This window comes from Sciurus carolinensis, chromosome 10, assembly GCF_902686445.1.
Source record: "Sciurus carolinensis chromosome 10, mSciCar1.2, whole genome shotgun sequence".
In the NCBI taxonomy this organism is placed as follows: domain Eukaryota; kingdom Metazoa; phylum Chordata; class Mammalia; order Rodentia; family Sciuridae; genus Sciurus; species Sciurus carolinensis.
In genome coordinates, this window is record NC_062222.1 from 122562458 (window position 1) to 122587489 (window position 25032).

Below are 25032 nucleotides of genomic sequence, written 5' to 3' on the forward strand. Positions count from 1 at the left end.
ACACTTATTAACTCATGAATGTATGATATAAATAAATTAGAATGGAGTCTAAGTATGAATGTGATATAAATTGTATGCCTGCTTAAATACCACATGCGTATTCATGGGAATTAAATGGATTCCCACAGGTCTAAATATATCAGTGGAGGAAATTCTTCAGTTTTGCTTGTATTTTATTTCCACTTGATTTCTATTTTATCTTTGTAAGAATTACCCTCAGTTCTCGATCATTGCTTTGCTCAGCGTGGACAACAGGGAGAAAGAATGCATGTGCTGATTAAATGCTTTCATGTGTCATCTATAGTTGAGTACTTGAGAACAGACTCCAGAGACTGAAGTGTGCATGTATACATTGTTTTAAATATGTGTACTGTGTAAATAAACTTGTGGATGCTGGGGGGAGGAGTGTGGACACATTTACATACATGATATTTCAAGTAGTCTGTATGCCCATGGCAAGCTACCCAAGAGTGAAATTAAAATTTGTGCTCTTTCTACTAGCCCCTAAATCCTAGTGACTTTAGCATTCAACTGGGTTTATCTGTCCTGGGAATAAAATAACAATAAGCAAACTCCCAAAGCATTTGTAAGAAGTGAATAGATATACAAGTATTTTGTAAATATGGTGACAGGCAGGTGGTGGGTTTTATTGTCTTCATTACTTTATGTGTTGCACACATCTGCTTGAGATTTCTTTCTTTCTTTTTTTTTTGGTCCTGGGGATTGAACCCAGGGGTGCTTAATCACTGAGTCACATCTCTAGCACTTTTTATATTTTATTTAGAGACAAGCTCTCACTGAATTAATTGGGACCTCACTAAGTTGGTGAGGCTGGCTTTGAACTTGTGATCCTCCTGCCTCAGCCTCCCCAGCAGCTGGGATTACAGGTGTACGCCACCATGCATGCCTCTCCTTTACTTGAGATTTCTTAAGTTCTTTTTTTCCCCCACCTTCAAGTGTCTGTCCCTTACTCAAAGCCCTGTCTTCTGTGTGTTAAACAAAAAGTTAATGGGTTTAGGGATACCTATCAAATGGGGTGGGAGCTAGGAACCTGTAAATAGTGCCATATGGGGATTCCACATAATTCTCTGATGGGTGTGTGAGAGGGAGGCAAATAGGCTGTCAGTGCCTGCAACTGAATGTAAGAGAAGACAGAAAAACTACTGTGGATTGTGGAGAAAGAGTAGAGGGAAAGAAAGACAGTTGTCTGAAGGTGGTATTCAAATATTTAACAAGTCAGGCATGGTAGTACACACTGGTAATCCCAGAGGCTCGGGAGGCTGAAGAAGGAGGATCACAAGTTGAAAGTCAGCCTCAGCAACTTAGTAAGGCCCTGAGCAACTTAGTGAGACCCATTTTCAAAATAAAATAAATAAATAAAAATGGACTGGGGATGTGACTAAGTGGTTAAGCACCCCTTGAGTTAATCCTTGGTACCTAAATAAATAAATAAATAAATCTAAAAAAATGAACATCCTCTTCTGCAGAGGCTGAGATCATTCAAAGCAGAAGTGTGCAATAAACCTTCAAGAGGCATTTTTCCTGTGAATAATGCTTTAAAGAAAAAAAATAGCCTCACATTCTATTTCAGGGGGTTAGTCTGGATTATTATTTTTTAATTTCATTTCAGAAAATAATTTAGTTTCTCTTTATTTTGAATTCAGCTTCTTGAAACTCTTGAATCAAACTTTACACATCAAAACCAAACTTTATACATTCTAACATTTTTTTTTTTGATTTGTACATGAAACCATGTATAGAACTTTATGGCGATTCAGGAAAGGGACATCTTTTATCATTCATATTCTTTATTTGAACTCCTAAATCTATCATAAAAGTTGCTTCCTTGTTTAGTTGTTTGAACTCCTGGTGGGGCCTGGTGGAACAAATAATCCAAAATAGTGGATAATCCAAAAATGTCATTTATATTTGGCTTTGGAATACACTACCAGATGTTACTCTAGCAGATTTCCCTTCCTAATTAGGCCTCACTTAAAGTAGAAGTTAATTTTGTCTTCATTAGCTGTTTCCAAATCAGCAGGATAGGGCAAGGAGGAAGCCCAGGGCATGCTGGGTATTTGGGGGAAGCTGGCCCAGAGCTAAAAGTCGGCAGTAGATCGTGCTCAAAGAATGAAATTCAAGTATGGGTAATCAAGATGATGGGCATGTACGCTGGATGTTTATGAGCACCAGCTTGAAGAATTCTCGGGCTTTATCAACTCCTTCTTTATCCTATTAATCATTAGTGCAAAAAAAAAAAAAAATTCCATAATGGGAATTAGGCAAAAAAGAAAAAAAAAAAAAAAAACCTGAAATTTTGTATAGAAAAAAATAAGAGGTTCAAAGAGGTTAAGTGACCCCTCACACAGATTGATCTCTGAGTAAACAGTACCTAAGACTCTGAAACTGATTAATATGATAAGAAGACCCCTCCTGTTTCCTTCTTATCGATGATTTGAATAATGAGGAAGCAAGAATTCTCCTGGCCTAATTCGCATTAAGAGAGCTAAGATAATGAAGCTGTGATTAAATGGCTATTAAACTATTTTTATCAAACAGAGATCAAGTGAGTGTGAGAATCTGGGGACACTGAGTGTAATTGCGATCCTACAAGATGCAGAAAAAATTACTACCAGAGCAGGGCATGGTCCTTCCCTAACAGGCCACATTTAAAAACCTTTGGGATACCACATGCAGTTTTCACTGTGCACTGATCCCCGCAGGGGTCAGTTGGCATCCCGAGTCCCTCATCTCCTCCTTGATTCAATGGCTTTATCCGCTCTTGCAGGTGTGGAGTTCAGTGAGTTGAGTGCCCTGTCTGCCTCACCACGTCAAACCAGTTGGAAAGTCCTTTTGCCACCTGCCCACAAGGGAGGAAGCCCCTGTTTTTGTAGACCAGCTCCAGAACTGTAATCTGGAAGTGTCTGTGGACACCCAAAGGGGCACTACCTGCCTTCTTTCAGTTGTACCTTTTGAGTTATGTCAGGTCTAATCCAGGTCGTTGAGGGACCCACCTGGAGTCCCAAAGAGCAGTGATGAGCCTTCAAATTCTGTTGACTGTGTGAGCTATCACTTGTTAATGATGTGGCAGGGGTAGGAATCATTGTGGATGCTACATTTTGGGTTGTGGGTATAAATGCCTGTGTATCATCTGTCACTGGAGAGTCTTTATACCTGGAGTGAGGTTGTGTCGCTGTGTTTTCTTTCTTACTGGAGAGCCCTTGGAGAGTGAAGTTTTACGGGCACCGAGACCTTTGTTTAGGTTGGAAGAACAGCAGCAGAAGGGCATTGTGTAAGGAGAACCCAAGGTTGAACTCACCCCCCACGCCCCTCGGAAACCTTTGATAGCCAAGGAGCTCAGCTGTGGGACCACCTGTGGCCTGTTTTCCTCTGCCACCAGTCCCAAGCGGAGTTAAGGTGTAGCAACTGATTCTTCCCCATGCTTTCTTCCTTTCCTCTCTTATTTTCTTTTTTCTTTCTCTTATTTTTCAACCTGAACACAAGAAGCGTATTTTTTATAAATTTCTAATTTCAAACAATTAGCGAGCAGTATCACAGTCAAGTCTTTGAAAGGTTATCTTGCAATGTCATTTTCCTGACTACTGTCTCTCCATACCCTGTCACTTGTGAACAGACATGTGTTCATAGGCCAGTGCACTTCATCTGTGGCGACTTTGATTTATTTGCTCTGTAAATTGGGACCGAAGCGATAATAGAAAGTGACATTAATTGTTTAACAGAGTCCTCTTTGTCATATCCATTGCCTTCTCTGGGACATGTGATTGTTGAATCTCATATGAAACTAATTGAAATTGCCACAGCGAGGGGCAACGACCACTCAACTTTAGATGTAGGAGTATTTTTTGAGCTTCGAGACCCAAATATCACCAATAAATAGCAAGCTTTCTTCCCAGAACTCCATGATTAAAGAACATAGAGATGTTTTAAAATAATATTTTTTCTTCCATAATTCAAAATAACAATAAAAATTTTTATTACATAATAATAATGTTTTTTCTTCCATAATTTATTTTACTAAAATAAATGGTTTTTGAGCATCTCTGAGTCAGTCACATACAGGGATGATAAAAAAAAAATATTTAACAATTATTTTGAGTGGACTATAAATAATGAACACAGACCCACTGGTAAATGTTGGTTGAATACAAAGCCTCCCTGGTACACACGAGTGGGCATGTATGCACACACACGCTCACATGCATGTTATGTCAATCTCCCACTCCACACACCCATCCCTCCCATTGTGGTTCCAGTAGAGAGGAAAATTAAAGTAGTTGGTGGTTTAATCAGATCTTGTAAATTAATTATGACATTGTCAAGCTCCAATATTTTTGCCATTGTATTTGGTGTACATTCACTCAGGCTTATTAAAGAAATTGGAGAAAACTAGTTAATTTAAGTGTCCTTTGTCATTTTGACTTGATTGGAATTATCATAGTTTGTTTACACAAGGGATAGAACTAAGGCACTATTGTATTATGTGATTGAAAGCAAATAGCAACTTGTGGTATTGCTGGAAAACCAAACACAAAATTTAAATCAGGGTAAACAAAATTACTCATTTATTGGTAAACATTTTTGACTGTTTTTCTTGAGCTCTTTTTGAACTTCAGTGAAAGAAGCCTTTTCAAAAATGGGGTACCTGAACAAATGTTCAGTTTATTGAAAATGTGTATACGTGTCTGTGTGCATGTGTATATTTGAGATAGTTTTAAAGAATGTTTTATTAGATAATATGGAGAAATTTATAGTCATTTCATGAGCATGCAGTGATTTTAAATAATGTATATTTCATTTTAATATAATTATATTTAGAACAGTTTAATAATCTGAATTTGACTGTTAGCATGTGTAGGAACCTAAAGACTAAGGTGACTGGCATTTTTGGATACCGGAGTACAATCCTCAGTAGAAAATAAGGGGAAAATCTTTCCCTATCTTTGTTTTTAGGACTACATGAATAGGGTCAGGAGAATCTGGGCTGGCCATGTTCAATAAGCTCTGTTTTGAATTGTGCAGTTTGAGTGCTAATGAATTGGTTAGTAATTGGAAGTAAGTGTGCCATTTTGAGTTGATAGTTTACTTCTGGTTAGGACTGACCTTCTTCAGTAGAGTTTAAAGCTTCATTCAGTGGTCACACCACATGGTAGCCAAATTACTTGACTCAAAATCTCAAATCTAGGAGTGGTAGGGAGATGCGTTGAGCAAATGTAAAAATGTGCATTGATGTCCACCATGAGTACAAATGGTTCTTCTTGGTCTCTTGAATCCCAAAGAAAAAGAAGTCTGTAGTTTTACTCCTGGATAGAAACTGATCAGTAATGAGAAAAAAACAATTTTTATGTGAAAATAGAATGTATACGTGATAAAACTCTGCCTAATTTCTCTAGTAATACAATTTGATTTTCTGATTAGCTGTCTTATTCTGTGATTCTTGTAATTTTGTCAGGTCAATTAACTGGAGTTCAGTGTAGAGAGAAAGGAAGTGTGGGCACTGCTGGCTTCATTAGATGTCAGCAGCTTAGGTGCATTTTGTAATAGAATCTGTGTGGGATAATTTAGCACATACTGTTAATGTCATAGCGTACAGAACTTTTAGAAAAAGGACTTTGGAAGCAGGTCAAATTAGACAAATAATATGAAGTGCTAAAGGAAGGAAAAGAAAGTGATCCACGCAGTCTATATTGTTGGCAAAAAAATGCAGATCGGTGAATTATTCAGAAAGTAATCATTGACTATCTATATTGTGTGCCCAGCCCTGAAACTGATTGTCCAGGTGCAGAAAACTTAATACATTCTCCTGTTAGCAAGGTACACAAGCCCAATTTGGGAGTCCTTGAATGTTTTGTACAGAGTACTGAAATTAGTACTATCTTTTATAATAAATTGTTCACAGGTTCTTCTTTTCCCCTGGAAGGGTTTTGAAGGGATGGAGTTTTGTCTTATTTTTCTTTGTATCTCCACTACCGTCTACCCTGGCTGTGGCACAAAGTAAGGTGTTCAAAACCTGTCGGTAGAATCAATGACTGAAGATTAGTTTTCTGTGGGTGTGTTGGTGAGCCTGAATCTGGGAGGTGGGAAAAAAATACCACCCTGGTCACAAGAGAAGAGTACATTTAAGTCATTACAAAATAAGATTCTACCAGAAAAAGAGGGATCAACCAGAAGAAGAGGGATCGAGGTAGTTGCAGAAAGTCTGAGGAATTGTTATCCAAACTAAAGAAGTCAAGAGAAATTAGCAGTTTTGTTGTGAAAAGGTCCAAAGTTTGGGATTTGAAGATGAGTGAGCTATTGTAAAGTAGAAATGTCTAGTAGGCAGTTAGAGATTTATGACTAAAGTTGGGAGAGATGTCAGGGAGAGAAATAAATGATTTTGGAGTGTTCAGTGATGAGATTATAATTGAAATCAGGAAAGTGTGTAGGTTCTCCTGGTATCATTTAAGTTTCTGGCAGTGTTCAAATCGGAGGTTACCTAAACATTTGCAGGGGTGCTGTATAGGAGATCTAAACACCATGTCTGCAGATTCAATAGAGGATGATTAAGATTCTCTCCAGTCCTGAGATTTCCTAAATCTTACCATTTAGTGAGGGGACAAAACACAAGCCTGTGGAAAGGTGAATGACACAGAATCACACACAGCAGAATCCAGCACTGACATACAGGCTGCTAAGCAGAGCAGTCAACAATCAGAGATGGGTACTGCAGGGGTGTTCTTTAAACATGTGGTTCAGACCCAATCTGAGTCAGGAGAAGCCACGGTCGTCCTGTTCTGGTGAAGTGCAGGATTTCACATTCAGTTTACTCATTCTATTGAACATGTGCAGCCCATGCTGATTAATAGTGCTACCCACCTCCCAATGTCAACTCACTCCTGTCTTCTTCCGGCTTCTTTTCTGCTTTTCCAGAAGATAGATGAAGAGAATGAGGCAAACTTGCTCGCAGTCCTCACAGAGACACTAGACAGTCTCCCTGTGGATGAAGACGGATTGCCCTCATTTGATGCACTGACAGATGGAGACGTGACCACTGACAACGAGGCCAGTCCTTCCTCCATGCCTGACGGCACCCCTCCACCTCAGGAGGCAGAAGAGCCGTCTCTAGTAAGAACCCTTCCTACTGTTTGACTCCCACGAGCCACCTCTGGCTACCGGCTGCATGGGCATGATGTAGAAGGTTTGGATTTTACACTGATGCCCAAACAATCCTGAGGCACGCTCACAGTTGCAAATTTTGCAATTCTCTGTGTAAAAGTGTTGATAATTCAGTTTTTATATAGTATTCGAAGTACTTTTACAACAATCTCGGAGCTGAGACTGTCACTCAATGTTAGAGAGCTTGGCCAGCATGCAGGAGTTCCTGAGTTTGAGCCTCAGAATTGTAAAACTATAGATATAGATAAATACAGATATATCAAACATAAAATTGTTTTTTTTGCTGTTTACATATACATGCTTTTATTTCTTAGTATTTATTTCACAGTGCAAACTTACAAAAAGTAGACTAAAAAGGACTAAAAATTCATCTCTGATTTAAAAAAAAAATTATATAAAACATGATTGGAATCTCCTTTAAGATATACCATGAACATGTTGATGAAATTTTAAGAATATGCATAATTTTTAGTGTTCACATAGTATTATATTGTATGGGAATGTAATTTATTATGTAATTACTTATGGTTGGATATTTAGGCTTTTTCCTATTTTTCACAATTATGAATTATATAATAATTGACATGTTTGCATTTTTATTCTTCTGCACACAATTCTATAAATAGAGTTGGTGGATCTAGGGGTATGCAGTATTTGAAGATGCTGGGTTCATATTTCTTATGAAGATTGGAAAAATAATAGCACATTTGCAACCTAAGTTATTTAAAATTTATGGTAGGCAATGAAGAGCGAATTTTCTTTTCAATGCAGTGCTAGACCAGAGTTTTATTAGTTCTAAGACACAGTTTACCTTCTCAGCTATGGTAGCCATTTGTCATTTGCCATAAATCTGATGTAAGAGCATGCTGTGTAAATTACGGGATGCCAGCATCCAGACTCCAGTAATGTGCTTTGGTACGCCATTTGGAGGTAGTTTTCTCACATCCCTAAGTTTTAAAAGAATGTCGCATAAACGTGGAGACCTTACTCATATTCCTTTGTATTTTGAGATTTCTGGTCTTGAGCGTATCTCATGTGTAATTGCCTATGGTTTAATTTCGCTGTTTCTCCACTTCTCAGTGTCATTAGCGTTGCTGGGTGGTACTCTGATTTCTTTACATTGTGACCAGATGATTTTCATCTGCACAATTTATCTATTTGGGAGGGTTTGCTGACCCAAAGACATTCTATGGGTCAAGTCAGGGACGTGCTTGAGAGTCAGCCAGGAAAATAAAGAAAAATGTGGAGGACAGCCTTTCCTGGGTCAGAGCCCTCACCTACCAACCTACAGGCTGAGCTACAGAACTCCACCCTCAGGTCCTTTCTTTCCTTTCTGAGATCAGAATGGCCAGAGTTGCTGCCCAAGCATTTTGTGACTCAGCCAATCTGGAGGGCTGATTGTGAAACATGTTAAAAGCATCACACAGTCTTTCATGTATTGCCACTTGATTGATTTGAGGTTTAGAGGAAAATTGTGTATCTTTTTCCCACTCCCAAGTCTTCCTTGAGCAAGGCAACATTGCTCAACTCATATAATAGTGACTTGGAAATCACTTTAGGAGCAACTGCTTTATGATATCAAAAAATAATTTAAAAAATTACTATTGACAATGCCAAGTCTCAAATGGAAGCAAAGGTACTACTTTCGTGGTTGGTTAGTGTACTGCCAAACTTTTTCTCACTTTTTAAAAAATGTATCCTTGAGCTCTGTTGTGCTCAGGTGTGATAGAGTTAAAGAGTGATATAATTAATTTTTATAATAATAATTAATTAAAGTCTAAAACTTCATTTGCTGACCTGAGTGCTTAAGAGATCTATAACTGCTCTCGCTCTTCCCTTCCCTGATGTTCCCAGCTTAAGAAGCTCCTGCTGGCACCAGCCAACACTCAGCTGAGTTACAATGAATGCAGTGGCCTCAGTACCCAGAACCATGCAAACCACAATCACAGGATCAGAACAAACCCTGCAGTTGTTAAGGTACAAACATAAGTGTTTTAATACATCGGGGAAGTAACACACATTGTTGCTCAAAGCTGTGAAATAGCCCCTAAGTTTGTATGTATTAATTCAACCGGATCCTGCAACCACCTCATGGGTGTGAAAAAGATTGTGAAATGGGTTTTCAGAAGCAGCATTCGAGCTACTTGAAATAGAAAGAGTTCATTTTAGCCTTGGCTCTGGATGATCGGAACAGAAATACTACGGAGTGTGATCCCTTGCTCACTTTATGAACACATGCAGGAGTGTAGGCTCCAAGAAAAATGTGCTGATTGGCTCTAGGTATCTGTGAGTGACTTTAGGATGCAGGGTGGCTGTTTTGCCAGCCGTCTAACCTGAGAAACATTTCTTTGGAATCGCTGCAAAAGATCTGTCTCTGTCATTAATTGGATGGAATGCTGGCAATGACATAATTCGGTTAGCAGGCTGTATTAAACAATGTTTGTCTTGCCATTCACTGTGAGCGAAAACGGAGCGTTAAGGGGTACTTAAGAGAGTTGTGAATACTGGGCTTCAGCAATCAGCGGTAAATTAAGGTTTAAACCAGCTTATTTTTTTTTTTTTTTTTATTCACAGTAAAGGCGCTGTAGGATCTTGTTAGTTACATGTTGCTGAGTAGGAACATTGAAATGTAGGAGAAATGAAATAAAAAAGCTGCATAAATGTCATTTAGGAATTTTAAATGTAATTTTCTTTCCTTGTTCTGCAAACAATTATTCACAGCTCATAGATCTAGTACACTTAGACTGAACACTTCACTGGAAATCTCATCTCTTCAGAAAACCTATATCCATTCTGATAAGGTTCAGTTCACTAATTTTAGCTTTCTTTCTGCCTTGTTTTTAAGACCGAGAATTCATGGAGCAATAAAGCGAAGAGCATTTGTCAACAGCAAAAGCCACAAAGACGTCCCTGCTCGGAGCTTCTCAAGTATCTAACCACAAACGATGACCCTCCTCACACCAAACCCACAGAGAACAGGAACAGCAGCAGAGACAAATGCACTTCCAAAAAGAAGTCCCATACACAATCGCAGTCGCAACATGTACAAGGTAGGCGGGGATCAGTGCGCTGTCAGGCGCTGCAGAGACTAAAAGACTCAGGGTCTGAGCGCACGTTGAGCACTCGGTCCTGTGGGTGTCTCCAAGGAACGGGAATTCAGCACTTTATTACCGAGGGGAAGAAAACCCTTTCTTGGACACAGATTGAGCATATCCTATTCCGCTGATAGGCAATAGCTGCTACTAACTACCAAAAGATCCCTGAAATTATAGCTGGGTGGAGGGTGAAGTAGAGTGGGAAGGAATTGCGACATCCTTGAGGCTTATGTGAATCTTTGAATTGCTGAGATCGTGGAAGTTAGGTGTGATCTGGGCTAGCCAACTCATTAAAGAGTTTTTTGTCCCCCCCCCCCCCCACACACCTTTGGGTAATGGAAAAACTAAAGCGCTATAGATTTGCTCTCTATACCATAAGAAGTAGGAAACAGTATTTATGTAGCCACTCCCGATTATTAAGTACACTTTTCTTTCCTTCTTTGTTTTTAACACCACATGCTGCGCTTACAGATTTTATATTGTATATAAGGATTTAATGATTTAGAAATTCCTGAAGTTTTTTTTTTTGCTCAATTTTTTAAAAATATTGCCTAGATTAAACAAACCATCTGGGTTGATTTTCATTATTCCCATATATTGCTAGAAGGCCCAAGCTTCTGATGTAAATTGGGGTTATTTGGGGAGAATCTCTTGGCAAAGACATCATTTTCTTCTTTGGCTCTTTCCCCTCAAAAGGTTAAGTCCAGGAGACCCAAAGAGAGCTTGTTGGGAGTGACCATTGCTTAAAATAGGCCAGCTCCTACTACCTCTGACATTGTCTAGAAGGAGGCATATTCTAAAATAACCATTATAAACACCCACCTGTTTTTTTTTTTTTTTTTCCTTTTGTTTCTCCAACTTCTCCTTCTAGCTGCAGAATGATAGCCCCTGATCCCTGTTTTGAACCATGATTGTTTCGTACAGGTATGCTGTTGTTGCTGCTGATGTTCATAAGTATTTTCTTTCCCACTGTTTTGAATCCCCTCCCTTCATCTCCTCTACATTAGCACAAGATTTTTAGGAACTTTCCTTTAATATTTTAATTGGCTCTCAATTGGGTTTTCTGTGTGGATATGTCAAGTTCATTGTCCATCTCCTTCTGTCAGTTTGGAGAGATATATTTAGTGAAATAGGCCAAGTTCCCTTAGAGCTCCCTTTGTGCAGATTAGTTCCTGATGGCAAGCTCTGTCACAGTTATTTTTTGGGAGCAGAACCCCATGCTGAGGGACCCAGGCTGTTGCAAGCCTGCAGGGAAGGAGAGCCTTTAGGGTAGCTGTAGAAAGTGAGCAGAAGATTTTGCTGTGCTTCTCTGCACCTGTCTTGTCATACATTGGTTTTCTGAAGCTGAATTTAAGTCCTGAGCTCACTAAAACCCTGTGATCAATGAACCCAGCACAGCAGCACATGGCTTAAAGGTCTTATTTATTTATTTTTTTTAAGTTGGTCCTTTTGGATTTTGAGGTTTTTAAAAGTTCACATCCACTAAACATAAATTATTGTAATTTTACAAATCATGGTAGTAAAAAATTAAATAGGCCTCTGTAGGACTTACTCTCTAGGTGAGACCTGTTACATGTAGATTTTGTTAAGGTATGTGTCTGTGGCAAAGCATAAAAGGCTTACCCCAGAACAAAGCCCACTGATTAAAAAATAAAAAATTCCAGTTACTAAAGGAATAAAATTCTATTTATTAAAGGCCTAAGAGAAATAGAACATGGCTGACTAATAATAACCAATAAATGCTCAGCTCCAGAGATTAAGTTATTATTCAAAATCAAAAAGCAGAAAGTACAAGAACAGTTGAAGATACAAATGAAGAGGATCTGCTGAGTTTCCCTTTCCAAATGTGCCATAATTTTCCCCCCTAACTTCATATATGCTCTCTGTGATATTGTGGGGTCATACACTTTTCAGTTCCTTAGAATGATCAACTGGTCTTTGGTATGTGTTGGTATCCCATTTATTCAGTTATTCACTAATGTGTTTACCCCAAAATAGCATGATCTGCTTGAAAAAGAGGCATTCCTGTCCTTAAGGACCTAGCAGTCCCTAGTCTACCAATCCTTGGAACACTGTTCATGAAACTCTCAGTAAACCAAACCAATTCTCTTCCACTGGGAGCATCTGTGAGCCCAGTTGATTCAGGGATTACGTGCTGAATATGGTTTGGGAACTGTCCTCTTCCTATGATTCTCATTTCCTTTTTTGCCATTGGTCCCATTAAATATGACTGTGCTGATACACCTTCTTCCTTGCCCTTGGCCTTAGCTGTATAGAACTACCAGAACTGTAGGGGTGTTCCCTTGAGCAGTTCAGAGAGTCTGACTACATCTTGAAACTGGAATTTCAGTTTCTGATTTTCAGTGTACATTTATTGTGTCCTATAGCACCTAGTTCCTTATCTGGTTACATTTTCTATGGGACCTGAATGAATTATCCTAATTCTTAGTTGAAATCCTTAAAAGTGGGCAAAGTTCCTTCATAAATGAGTTATTTTTGAAAGGCTCATTAAATTAGATGTACTAAAAAAATTAATGTAAAATCAGCTCATTTATCTGTAGGTATGTAAAAGCCAATTAATCGATGTACCTAATTTGTAGAAGACAGCATGAGCTTCATATTTCTGGATGCACATTGGATAGATGATATACCATTCAATTGTTTAAAAACTAAATCTAAATCTACAAATTAAATATGTAAATACTATTTATCCAAGTAAAGTACCTAATTTCAGACTAATTTGGATATAAACAATATTTTCCCATTTCAAAGGACCTTAATTACCGGTTTTGATTAATTTATTTTAAAGTCTGTTGAATACAATTCCTTTTGATAACGGGAAAAAGGAAACATCTTGACCAATTCTGCCAGTAACCAGTTTTATGGCCCTGCAAATATCATTTAGCATCTTTGGGTCTCAGTTTCTTCATCCATAAAATAAGAAAGTTTATTATGAAGACACTTTTGGTTTCAACTCTGTGATTTTCATTGCATAAATAACTACTTTTGACCTTCTGAAAGTAGTTGCTTGATGAGAAAAAAGTTGACATAAACTTGTATACATACAAGTGTATCTTCGTAGAGGAGCATAAAAGTACAAATGAAACCTGAATGTCTAGCTCAAGTACATTTCTCATCACATACTCCCCTCTTTCTGTTCAAAATATAGGACTGACATGGATAAGTAATTGACATATTGTAATGAGAAGACTCCCACCCATTTCCCTGTCATTATTGGGATATGCCTCCTGTAGGAAATAGGACCTAGGAAAGACTAAAAGGAAGTGGAGAGATCTTGCAAGTCTATAGATCTCTCAACAGATAAACACAATATCTTACTTCAGTTGTCTATTGGAGTTGGGGTTCCAAACTCCATTTAAGCCATCTGGGTCAATGCCCACAATTTGCCTATAATCGCTCAATTAATTTTCAGTGAACGGAATGGTTATTGCTTGAGCTTCGGCCTCACAGAAATAACCTATTCTCAGGGCTAGATATAAAATTACACATTTTAGGAGTAAAATCAACTGAATATTCATAACGTTCTGTCACCTTGTAGTTACTCTGCTGTTTTCTTGTCTAAACAAACCATGTACTGTATTCCAAATTAAAACAGAAAACATTATTTCTCTCTGATGATATGATACAAATTTTGTATTCTTAACAGGATGGTTCATTTTGGGGAAAATTCTGTTTTTGTATGTGTTTTCAAATGATAGTTTACTGATGCAAATGTTGTTTGGAATTTGTTTTAGCATAATGGACTGTTCTCTGACTTTGATCCAATTTTCGGGGATTTCCTTAGTTCAGCCTTCCAATTTTCTGGTCATATTTCTAACTTGACTATAGTAGAAAGAAAATAAATCTAAAAAATACTCAATATTTCATAATTAGTTCTTTTTTTCTCCTTTAGCCAAACCAACAACTTTATCTCTTCCTCTGACCCCAGAGTCACCAAAGTAAGTATTAAGAAATGTTACCATTTTCAGAAAGGGAAGGGGGTTCTAATACATTTGGCTACAGCAACTCCATTTCAGTTTGTTTTTATAAATGTGCCATATCTTCCAGTGACCCCAAGGGTTCCCCATTTGAGAACAAGACTATTGAACGAACCTTAAGTGTGGAACTCTCTGGAACTGCAGGTAAGCCTTATATTTCACTTGGAACCTGTGTGCATGTATCTGAATGAGAGAGAAATACATATTACTAATGAATGTACTCTCAATGACATAAAGATTACAAACAAAATTGGATAGGAAGTTATCCGTAAATATTTCCAGTTGCTTATTTTTAAAAAAATGAATTAAATGTTTTAAAGACAAGTTGTTTATTATTTGTCAAAACTGGACTAGGTGTTCATTTTCCTTCTGGAGCCTCACAGAATTCTATTTCTGATTAAGACACCAAAACTTGAGTAGGAGAAATGAATATTTTGATCTCCCACCCAATAAATGTGCTAGGGATATAAGTGGTTTTGGTTAATTTCACAGTGACCTCATGAGGATGGTGGTAGTTTTCTCATTTTTAAGATGAAGAGAGAAATTTTAGAGATATGAAGTAAGTTGTACAAGATCATAAGATGGAAAAAGCACAGGCCAAACATTTGAATTCAGACTTGCTATTTATCAGTGCCTCACCTGGAACATTTTCTCTCTGTCAAGCTCACCAGCATGACACCACCTTGTATATCATTATTTTTATATCTTTCCAGCAAAGGAGAATACTGAAAATATGTCCATTCATCAAAACAAAATGCTTTTATCTGTTTTTCAACAAGAGCAATTTCCTTCATTATTTGGAACTTCTGATCTCCTTTAGCCAGTCTTTCCTGGCTTGACATGAAGAGAAGGAGCTTGACAGAGTTGGACTAACTGAAGAGTTTCTAGGCAAACTTCTGAGTTGGTTGTAAATGGTACTTCTGGGCTAAGTGCTTTAGCTTTAGGTACTTGAACTCCACCAGAAACTGAATCTTAAGGTGGCTGAACAAGAAATTCTTTGGCTCTGGCCATTGCTGATAAGGACAAAGGAACAGTAAGTTAAACACAATGCTTTCAACCAGAACCATGGTGCCTACACGCACCACGGTCATTGTCACCAAGTTTAATTTCACACTTTGAGTTTGCTAAATTACCTACTTATGAAAGGTCTACTGCATGAATGCATGATCTGGTCAAGCAGTAGAGTAGTTAATTTCATGGAATATAAATAATGTATGTGTGAATGCAGACACATGCATACTTACATGTATACACAAATACATCTTTATACACACACACATATATTCACCTATAAGCATATGCACCACATGATTTCTTAAATAAATTATAACTTACATGTATGATTAGAAATAACTCTTGTGTGTACATACTGCATGCAATAGTGGCCTTCTTATCTGACCAGTGAGGACCAAGAATTTGTGGGTTTAGTTGAAAGATTGATACAAGCACACACAATTTTGTTGTTTTACTTTTGCTTGAAATATATGAATATACATTCTAATGTCACATTTTTGGTTTTTACCTTGAATTTAAGTGTGATAACTAGGGATCTATTCTTCTTTCTTGCATGACTCACACTTCTGCTGTATCATAGATGGTATCTAATTTTTGTTTCTTGTTCTTTGAAGGAAAAGAATTAAAGACATTTGTATGGTAATCTGAATACAAAACTGTTTTAGATTTTTAAGATTTTTCCCAATGTTTTGTGATACCACCTGCCCACAACTAATTTGCAGCCCCTGTTTTAGCAATGTACCTTCAATGTGTCTTCTTGTAGAAGTGACTTTTCATTCATTTACATGATGTTTTACCACTTTGCAACATATCAGTCGTTGGTGCAATGAGCATTAACTGGTTTGGGAAAATATCCAAGGGCTCTTGGTAACAATTCAGCTGAAAGGAATCTATTAACTGGGAGTATGCAGAATGTTGTGAGGATTAGTTGGTGACTCTGTACCAATGTGTGCACCAATTCAAGAACACTTTTTATTATTCTGATTATAAACAATGTAAGCCTGCTTCAAAAACATCAAAAATATAAACCAGTTGGAAAATATTTCATAGTTCTAAGACATAAAGATATCTACAGTATTGTTTTCTATGGATAATTTCATTCATTGATGATGACTTTTTTGTATGTGAGTGTGTATACATAAAATTTTGCATCCCAATCTTTTTTTATTATTTATTTATTTATTTATTTACAGACTGCACTTTGATTCATTGTACACAAATGGGGTACATCATTTCGTTTCCATGGTTGTACATGATGTAGATTCATACCATTCACGTAATCATACATGTGCATAGGGTAATGGTGTCTGAGGATTTTATATCATCTCAAACTATTATCAGACTTTTAGAGTATTGTATAATATTTATTTGAGTAGGCATTTCAAACTTTATTTAATCATTCCTCTATTGTTTTATGTTAAGGTTGTTTTTTAATGTTACTCTTTGGAAACAGTTCTGCAGTGGAAATCTTCGCTCATAAATCTTTAAATATTATTTTCTCAAAATACATTCCTAATAGTTGTTAATGTCAAAAATAATGATATAAATATCTTAGGAGCATCTGATGTATGCATTGCCACATTGCTTTCCAAAGGGGGTACTTCTATTTATATCCCATTTTTAGCACTGAATGGACATCTTTGCTTTTGTTTTTTCCTTTCTCTTACTGGGGATTAAACCCAGGGGACTTTACCAATAAGCTAAATCCCCAACCCCTTTTATTTTTTATTTTGAAACAGGGTCTTGCTAAGTTAACCAAGCTAGCCTCAAACTTACGGTCCTCCTGCCTCAGCCTCCTGAATTGCTGGGATTACAGACATGCAACACTATGCTCAGCAGGATCCTTGCTTCATCATGTCTTTCCTGACATTGATTATTTTCATTTTTAAAATATTTATCTAATTTATAAACATGAACATATCATTTAATTTGCATTTTTTTCTATTACTGAGATTATGGGGTTATAAAACATCACTTCATTTTATTTATTCTTGGCAGAAGTTGAACATTTTTTTCTGATTAGGAGATTATTTATTCATTGGTTCATTTACTTTTTACTTATTTACTTTTGCAGTACTAGGGATCAAGCCCAAGACTTCTCACATGCTAGGCAAGGGCTCTACCAGAGTCACATCCCAAGCCCCAAAACTTACTTTTAAAGAATTTATTTATAATTTTGGAATTTTAGTAGCCTGATCTACTGAAAGGCGAGTAGAGACTTATTAAAATATTTGGTTCATGTTAGGAATATTTAAAATTTTATATAGTGGATTTGTTTCTTCAGTGAATCAATATATATCTTATTATTTAAATCTTTTATTCTTGATACTGTGTGAAATATTGGGTTCAATGAAATCAATTTACCAACATACTTTGATTCCTGCTCCTTGCTGACAATATGTCAGGTCTTGGTAGATGTTACAGCAAGTGTAAGACAGTCATTCATGCAAACATGGAGCACACAATAGTGCTTGGCCTTAGTAGGTGCTAGATAAATGTTCTCATCTTTTAGGTGTGAGAGTCTAGTCTATTGGAAAAATAACACACATTGATAAGTAACATGATAAGAAAAAATATTTGTTGGATATAATGTTTTGCCACTTTCTAAGAAAGATAGGCACATAGAGTGGTTTTTATTTGTTAAGCATGATGATAAGAACTGTGTTGATGTAGGCCATGGAAGCTGAGGTAGAGCCATATTGCATTACATGAGAAAAGGAATCTAGAGCTATAGGAAAGAGAAGATGAGGAAGAACTTAGAGAGTGCAGAAGGGGTCTGGAAGGTGAAGCTTGGAACCTGCCATGCGGAAGTAGAAGATAGGGGTAGAAGGAAGACTTTTTTTTGTTGCTGTTTTTTGATAAAGTTATTCTAGGTATGAAATGCTATCAGTATATGAAGTCTATGGTCTCCATCTCCTCTAAAATCTTCAGTGAAATGCATCACTTAATAGTGTGACCAACATTGATTGCACTTCAGAATCACAAAGGAAGAAAGGAAGATGTCAAAGGGACCCTGTAACATGGCTCTAAAGTTAAAGACAGCAGTTGTGCAAAAGATTTATAAGAACTGTAGAAACAGTTCAAGGACTGAAGGATACTTTAAGACAATACCATTATCTTAGAGAAAGATGTAGGTGACCCATGGAATGGAGTTTGGAGGACATTGAGCTCTCAATAGACTCAACTAACTAAGAAATCTTTTGGGAGAAAAGTATTTGCATCAGATTTTGAAGCATGGAGGTGAAAAGGAGAGAATATATTCATACAAGAAGAGAAACAGGAAGGCAGGAAATCAAAGAGATGGTTGAATAGCATGAATTCAGCATGGGAAGTGAAATCAGTAAGCGACTCCAAAGGGGAACACATGCTTAATCCCTTGTTAATTTTCTGATTGCTAATACTCTTTTTGGTACCCTTTGTTGTTTTTTGTACTCTTTGTTGATTTTTTTCTTGTCCTTAGATTTTTCAAATTTTAAGTCACATAACTACCAAATGAAATTACTGTCTGACCCAAAGGAATAAAATATAGGTTGAAATACAATATTGCCAGTGTTTCACAATTTTTTACATACAAAAATGGTGACCACATGTGGTTCAACCAGAATTAAAATACTCTACAAACAGCAAAGTCACCAATAAAAGTATACTGTTATAACTTTGAAAAGCAGATAGCATATCTTAGTGAAGTTGTATGAAACCTTGCTTTGATGTGAGATAAACTCAAGTTCAAAATGTGAATCTACCCTTGTCTAGCATATGGGCTTAGTTTGCTCATCTTCCCTAAGATTCAGGATCCTTGCATCAGATGAAGGAATGACCATACTTGCATGTCCATATTGCTGTGGAGATTAAATGAGATAAAACCAGAGTGCCAGCCTCTTGTACAAGGATTCATAAATATTAGCCTGTTGGTCACTAATTCCATCTGTGGAGGCCATTGTCCCTTGTATCTGTCTTTTCAACTGTTGACTGTCTTCTGTTCTCTAAGATTGATGATCTTGTTGCTGTATCCTCTTTGGCACTCTCATGTATGAGGTTGTTTATTCTGTTTTGTGCCATGCCCAACCCCTGGCCCCAATATACCTACTTCTGTCAAATTGTACAAATACTGTTTTTGGTGTGGGTGTGGGATTTAGCAACTCAGAGCAGAAACAACATCTCTTTCATATTCTCTCAACAACTACTACTTCTATTATTATAAATTCTGATGATTAAATTGTTCCATAATTGGCACTTTACATATATTTTTTGACTCCCTGTCCATTTCATTATTAAGGAAATAGATATATGTTGACTCTGGGTTCAAAGTAGTTCTTTGACTAGAGTGAATATCTCTTTCCCGAAGTCTGAAATTTAATTTAGTAGTTGACATCTGTTATGTTAAGGAGGTTTCATTTCACTTGCCAAGTTTCATTGATTGGTATTGACTGCCAGGAGCATTGTGTTGAGAAAGACTCTAAGGCCAAGTCTGCACTCAGTGGGAATGTTGTGATCCATTAGCAATGTCTGCTATAGGTGCAGCAGGGGTGTGGATAGGATGGATACAGCCTTCACATGTTGATTTCATGATCCTTGTTCTACATGCTTAATCTGTTTGGGTAAGGCAAAATAAGTTGATCAAGCTGTTGCCCAATCCTTCTGGTGTCTTCCCTTTCTTTAGTCTCACAGATTTTGGTGAAATTTTCTAAACATTTAAGTGGAAATGTAAAGAGTCAACAGAATTCTAAGACCTCCAGAATAATGTCTTTGCCCCATCTGCAGTATCTTTGGGAGACAGGAGGGATGAGATGGGAAGCTTGCTTTATTAGGCATTGCCAGCTGGTCTGACTTCTTTGTGATTGTCCTAAACTAGCTCATTTTGGCTGATAAAAAAAAAACCCTCTTCTCTTTTACAGGTGTAAAAACTAATTTGATTTCAAAATAACTGTTAGTAAAGCAAGATGAGAGAAAAGAGAATGCTCTTTTGGCAGAAGGCATTTAAATCTATTGCATATGGAGATTCAGAGTACTATGGGTTTTTTTGTTTGTTTGTTTGTTTGTTTGCTTCTGAAAGTAAGTGGCGAGGCAACATCAGCTCCAAAAGTTGATGGTTTTAACCACAGACTTGAGTGAATATGGCTAGGGTCCAAAGTGGCCTTCATATTTCATGCATATCTATGTGTAGATTGTTTAATTGTTATCGCCACAAACACTGTAAAAGCAATACGACTATTTCATAACTGAGGAAGAAAACAAGAAGAATAACCAGCAATCTGGTGACCCAAATACAGCTAGGTTTTAGCAATTTTTTTCTCCATTGATATATGCTTTTTAATGGTTTTAATCATAGTGAAAATATGATTTGATGTTATTTGTTTTTCAATTAATATTTTCCCTTTATTTAAATCAGCAATCATTATTTTAGTGAACTTGTAACTTAAAAAACACTCATCAACCAATTAATTTCTAACTACTTCTTTCATGTAGATTTTTTTTCTTTTTTCTTTTATTCTTTTTTCCCTTTTTTCATGTAGATTTTTATATGGTCATGTTTGTACTTATTTAAAAGTTCACTTTTCTGGAAGAAATATTGACAAACAGCATAAATTTGATATATCCTTTTGATAGCTTCTTCTTTTGTATGTGACATACTTGGGGTAAAATAGACCAAAGCAAAATATGAACAGGAGTCTGTAGTTTTAAAAAGAAAACCACGGCATCAGAGAACTGGAAAGTGATTTTGACAGGTCATATAATCCATTCCTGTGCAAGGAGAATTCAAGAAAGGGAGACCCAACAAATTCTCTTTACAGCCCATTCCAATGCTTGGCAACTCTCACTGTTAGGAATTTCTTCCATATTTCAGCCACATCCTTCATTTTCTATTTTCAGTCTCATTCCTCATGACCCTTCATCTATAACCATCAGTCCTTTCTTCCTTAGTTTTCTATTCTGGAAATGGTACTATCCTATTTTCTCGATGCCCGGTATACCAAAGCAGTTTCCTCTCCCACGTCAACTTTAGATTTAGTGGCAGACACCTGCAATGCCAGGTTCCCTGTCCCAGTTCTGCAGAAAGTGTGTGAGGGCCAATCCATATCTTTACCTTCTGTGAGCAAAAGTTGAGGCGTAAGTAAGGTACATGTTAGAGGAATGTTCGAGCTCTCGACTGTAAGGCTGGATGGTTCCTCCATAATCAGGAGCCGTGCAAGGAATATTTGAAGCAGTAAAGTCAGCGCCTCTCCAGTCAGAATGGTCTGCTGTCAACTGGAGCACCAGAGCAGCGTGTGAAACCCCTCTGTGCCAAGTGCTTACATGTTTGTGCCTGGAGCTCATGGAACACCCAAGATTCCTGGGAAAGTGGGGGTGTGGAGAGCAGGACTTTATCAATGAAAACAGCAACTGCTGTAGGGGTGGCACTGGTTCCCAGTAAGTACTAGCCTTCGCCTGCTCTCTGACCCATTCCAAGTTCTCGAAGCCTACAATATGTGAGAAGGAGAGTCATGTCCTCTTTGTCCAGTCTCCCTATCTTGGTGGGCTTTTAAGCAAAGTAGAAATCCTTTCTTTGTTTTCCCTTGAATACCTGAATTGACGTGCTACTTAAGCAGATCCCCACTGTTAAACGAACTCAAGACTAAGTTGCGGAGCTAGCACTAGATGCTATAAAATGTTACAAAACTATGACGCAAAACAGGAAAAAAAAAAAAAACAAAGAGTCCACCTAAAGTTGGATGGATGTCGGAGCCAAGCAGAAGTGTCGCCATCTATCAGAGTCATGCAATTAAACAACCCCCAAAGAGGTGTCCTCAGAGAAAATCATTTTAGAGTACACAATGAAAAACAAAACAAAACTCGTCTCTGACTTTTTTTTTTTTTAAATAAAAGGGACTGCTTAAAACGATGACTGTAAGAGTGTGTGCCACTTCGCCCAGATTTGCCGTGCACAAGTGAGGAAGTGTGAGTGATGTAGAGGTACTTGTTTATTATAGAGCACATTTCAATGCAGTAATCATAAATATTGCTAAGGTTGTGCTCTGTTGAAATATGACCTACATCCTCTTGATTGTTTGTGTTACGTGATTTGTCTGACACCCATTACATTCTGGGTAATAGCAGCCATTTGTTGCTCTGCACAGCAGGCTCTTTTGACAAAAGAAAATAGGCAGCAATAAAAAAGCTATAGTCTGAATTACATTCTGCACAGAGCTGCACTGCTGAGAGTTTGTGCAAGTGTGTTAACAATGCTCTGAACTGCCTCTTGTCAGCCTTCAGCCTGTAATGGCCATCTGTCCTCACATAAATCTGTCAAAACCTGCTAAGTTCAAGAGAGAGCATGGAATATACCTTGTAATGTCAACACCAAAATGTACACATTCTCCAGAAAATCAACACACAGGAAATAATCCGGAGGTTATGGGAGGCATTAGCACTGTTGATTTAGGCTTGTGGCATGAAATTGAGAGTCCAGCGATTAGCGGGAAGATGAGCAAAGGTAGTGGCATTAAGGAATTGAGCACTGATCTTTCCTCTGCCCCAGGAAAGGAAGTGTGGGCAGAAGAGGCAAGGTTGGAGAAACACCATGGATGCAGGGGCATTGCAAGGTTGGGGTGCCCATCAACAGCTCTGGAAAGTTTGACACTATGTTAAAAGAAAAAAAAAATACTCTTAGCATTTTAGTCTTGTTTGGCCTGGGGTCTCGACCATATCTGGAGATAGATTTTTCAATTAAGCACTTGGCGATAGGAAATCTTGTCATTCTTGCCACTTCTCAGTCTTGTGCTGAGATATTCTCTGGTTAAAGATCTTTAAATAAAAGTTAAAAAATTTAGGGAACTGTCTAAATTATTTTCCTTTAGCCATCTCAGCACTAATCCTAAAGTATCTGTCATCCAGTAAGCAAATATTACTTGTTTGGTTTAACAGGTGATGTGAACAGAAATTCACAGTTCTGATATTTTCACATGCAGGACATATTTAGTTGTCTCTGAGCATTTCCATAAGTTTTAATCATATCTGAAAGAAAAATATACTGATTTAAAATGTCAAAGAATTGTCTTTTTATTAAAACGAACCATGAAGTCCTTGAGGGTAGAATCCCTGAAATAGCAGCATCTGCAATAGCATCCAGCACATAGTAGGTGTTCATTGAACTCCTATTCAGTGGCCAGAGGCCATCTGTTACTGAAGGAGGTACAAAGCTTTGTTTTTAACTCAAAGAAAGTATAAAGTTGCCACTTCCAAGAGCAACTTGAGAACCAGTTATTTAAGCGATAATGAGCTTAGGTACTGGGACAGGGTTTCGAATTTTCAAGACTAAAAAGAATTTCTATATTTAAAATCCCTAGATAGCTGAGCTATTTTTAGAACTCGTCTCTAATAGTGGCCTAATTTGGTGTTTCTGAAGTTTAGGGTTTCTTTTTATAAATCTAGAATGTCCGTCAAAACACACACGTTTGGGAGTACCAAGGCGACATCCTACCGAGATTCTTGAGGGCCATGGTGCTCCACATGTGGTCTGGGCACCTTCTGGTTAAAACTGTTTAGCCAGCTTCTGAAGCGAATCTTGGGCCTCTGAGATGAGAGCTTTTCTGTTAAGGAGAAGCTAGAAAAATTAAAATGAGCAAAAACAAGTTGTGAGAAATAAGCCCAAGAGATTTCTCCAAAAGAGTCTAAGATCTATTTTGAGAGAAGATACAATTCACATTCAAAAGGAAATAAGCAAGAAGACAGCACTATCTGTCCTATGTGAAGTGAGTGATCCCCACAGTAAACGATCAGAGAAGCAAAAATGATCCTAACTTGGAACGAAGAGGAAAAGATTTATGGAGTTGGGTTTTAGGAAGTTGTATGTCATTTCTTCCAAATTAAGGGCCCTAACATTTGGTTTATTTAACTGGTATTTATTCAGCAAAAGAGCTTATGTGTCATTATTTCTTAAGCATCTTAGACTCCCGTGAGAAATATTTGAAAACTTGCCATCTCTTTCCTGGGTATCCGTGTCTTTAAATTTGTTGCGTTGGTAGCTGAAGGTAGTGTGTGGTGGAAATGGGCCAGGGCAGAAAGAAAGAGAGAAAAGAGGAAGAAAAAGAGCAAGAAAAAGAGAGAAAAGAGGAAAGGGACCACCCGGGAACTTCTTAGATTGAATAGAAGACATAATCAGCTAAGAAAGAGGAAGCAGGAGGAGGCATAGCTGAGTGCACAGGTGTTGGTTCAGTCAAATTTTGACCCCTCTCGACTGCAGCAAGGGGTGAGAGGGGGTTCAAGAGCACCTGCCAGTCAAAACAAGCTCTACTGGCCCAGGAAGCATGGAAGGCCCTATGCACTACCTTCCTGGGCCTTCCAGGCTTTTCGGGAATGGAATTCCAAGGCCAAACCCCTCCCTGTTTTTATACCCTTCATCCTTTCATTTAGAATGAATTACCTATGATTACTAAAATTTGCCCAAAATTGGTATAAAATAGTTCATTTGGGGGGAGAAAACATTGAGTTCTTCCACCTCCTTTTTGTAGAGTAGGAGAGCGAGGCAGCACCTTCCTGTTCATATCAAAATTTCATGTGGCTTTCTGTGACCTACTTGGTTCATGATATATATTTATTTTTTTCCAGCAAGGTAGGATTTTTTTTTTTTTTCCTTGAAATGTGCAGTTGCCTCAAGTCTAACCCCAGGCTTGTTAGCGGGCTGGAAACTCTTTTTTTGCTGAATAGCGTTCACCCATCCTCCTAAATAGAAAGTGTATTGTAAACTAAAATGTTCCCTTGTAAGCATAAAGTCA

General features: G+C 37.6%; 1 protein-coding gene across 3 annotated transcripts in view; it reads left to right on the plus strand.

Moving 5' to 3' along the window:
* Ppargc1a (PPARG coactivator 1 alpha) overlaps positions 1–25032 on the plus strand; it is a 285595-nt gene that overhangs the window by 238125 nt on the left and 22438 nt on the right. For all 3 annotated transcript variants that reach the window (XM_047566241.1, XM_047566243.1, XM_047566242.1), the window contains exons 3-7: positions 6928–7122; positions 9028–9150; positions 10019–10223; positions 14182–14227; positions 14337–14410. In XM_047566241.1, coding sequence (XP_047422197.1) covers positions 6928–7122; positions 9028–9150; positions 10019–10223; positions 14182–14227; positions 14337–14410 — 643 coding nt within the window. The remainder of the gene's footprint in view (positions 1–6927; positions 7123–9027; positions 9151–10018; positions 10224–14181; positions 14228–14336; positions 14411–25032) is intronic.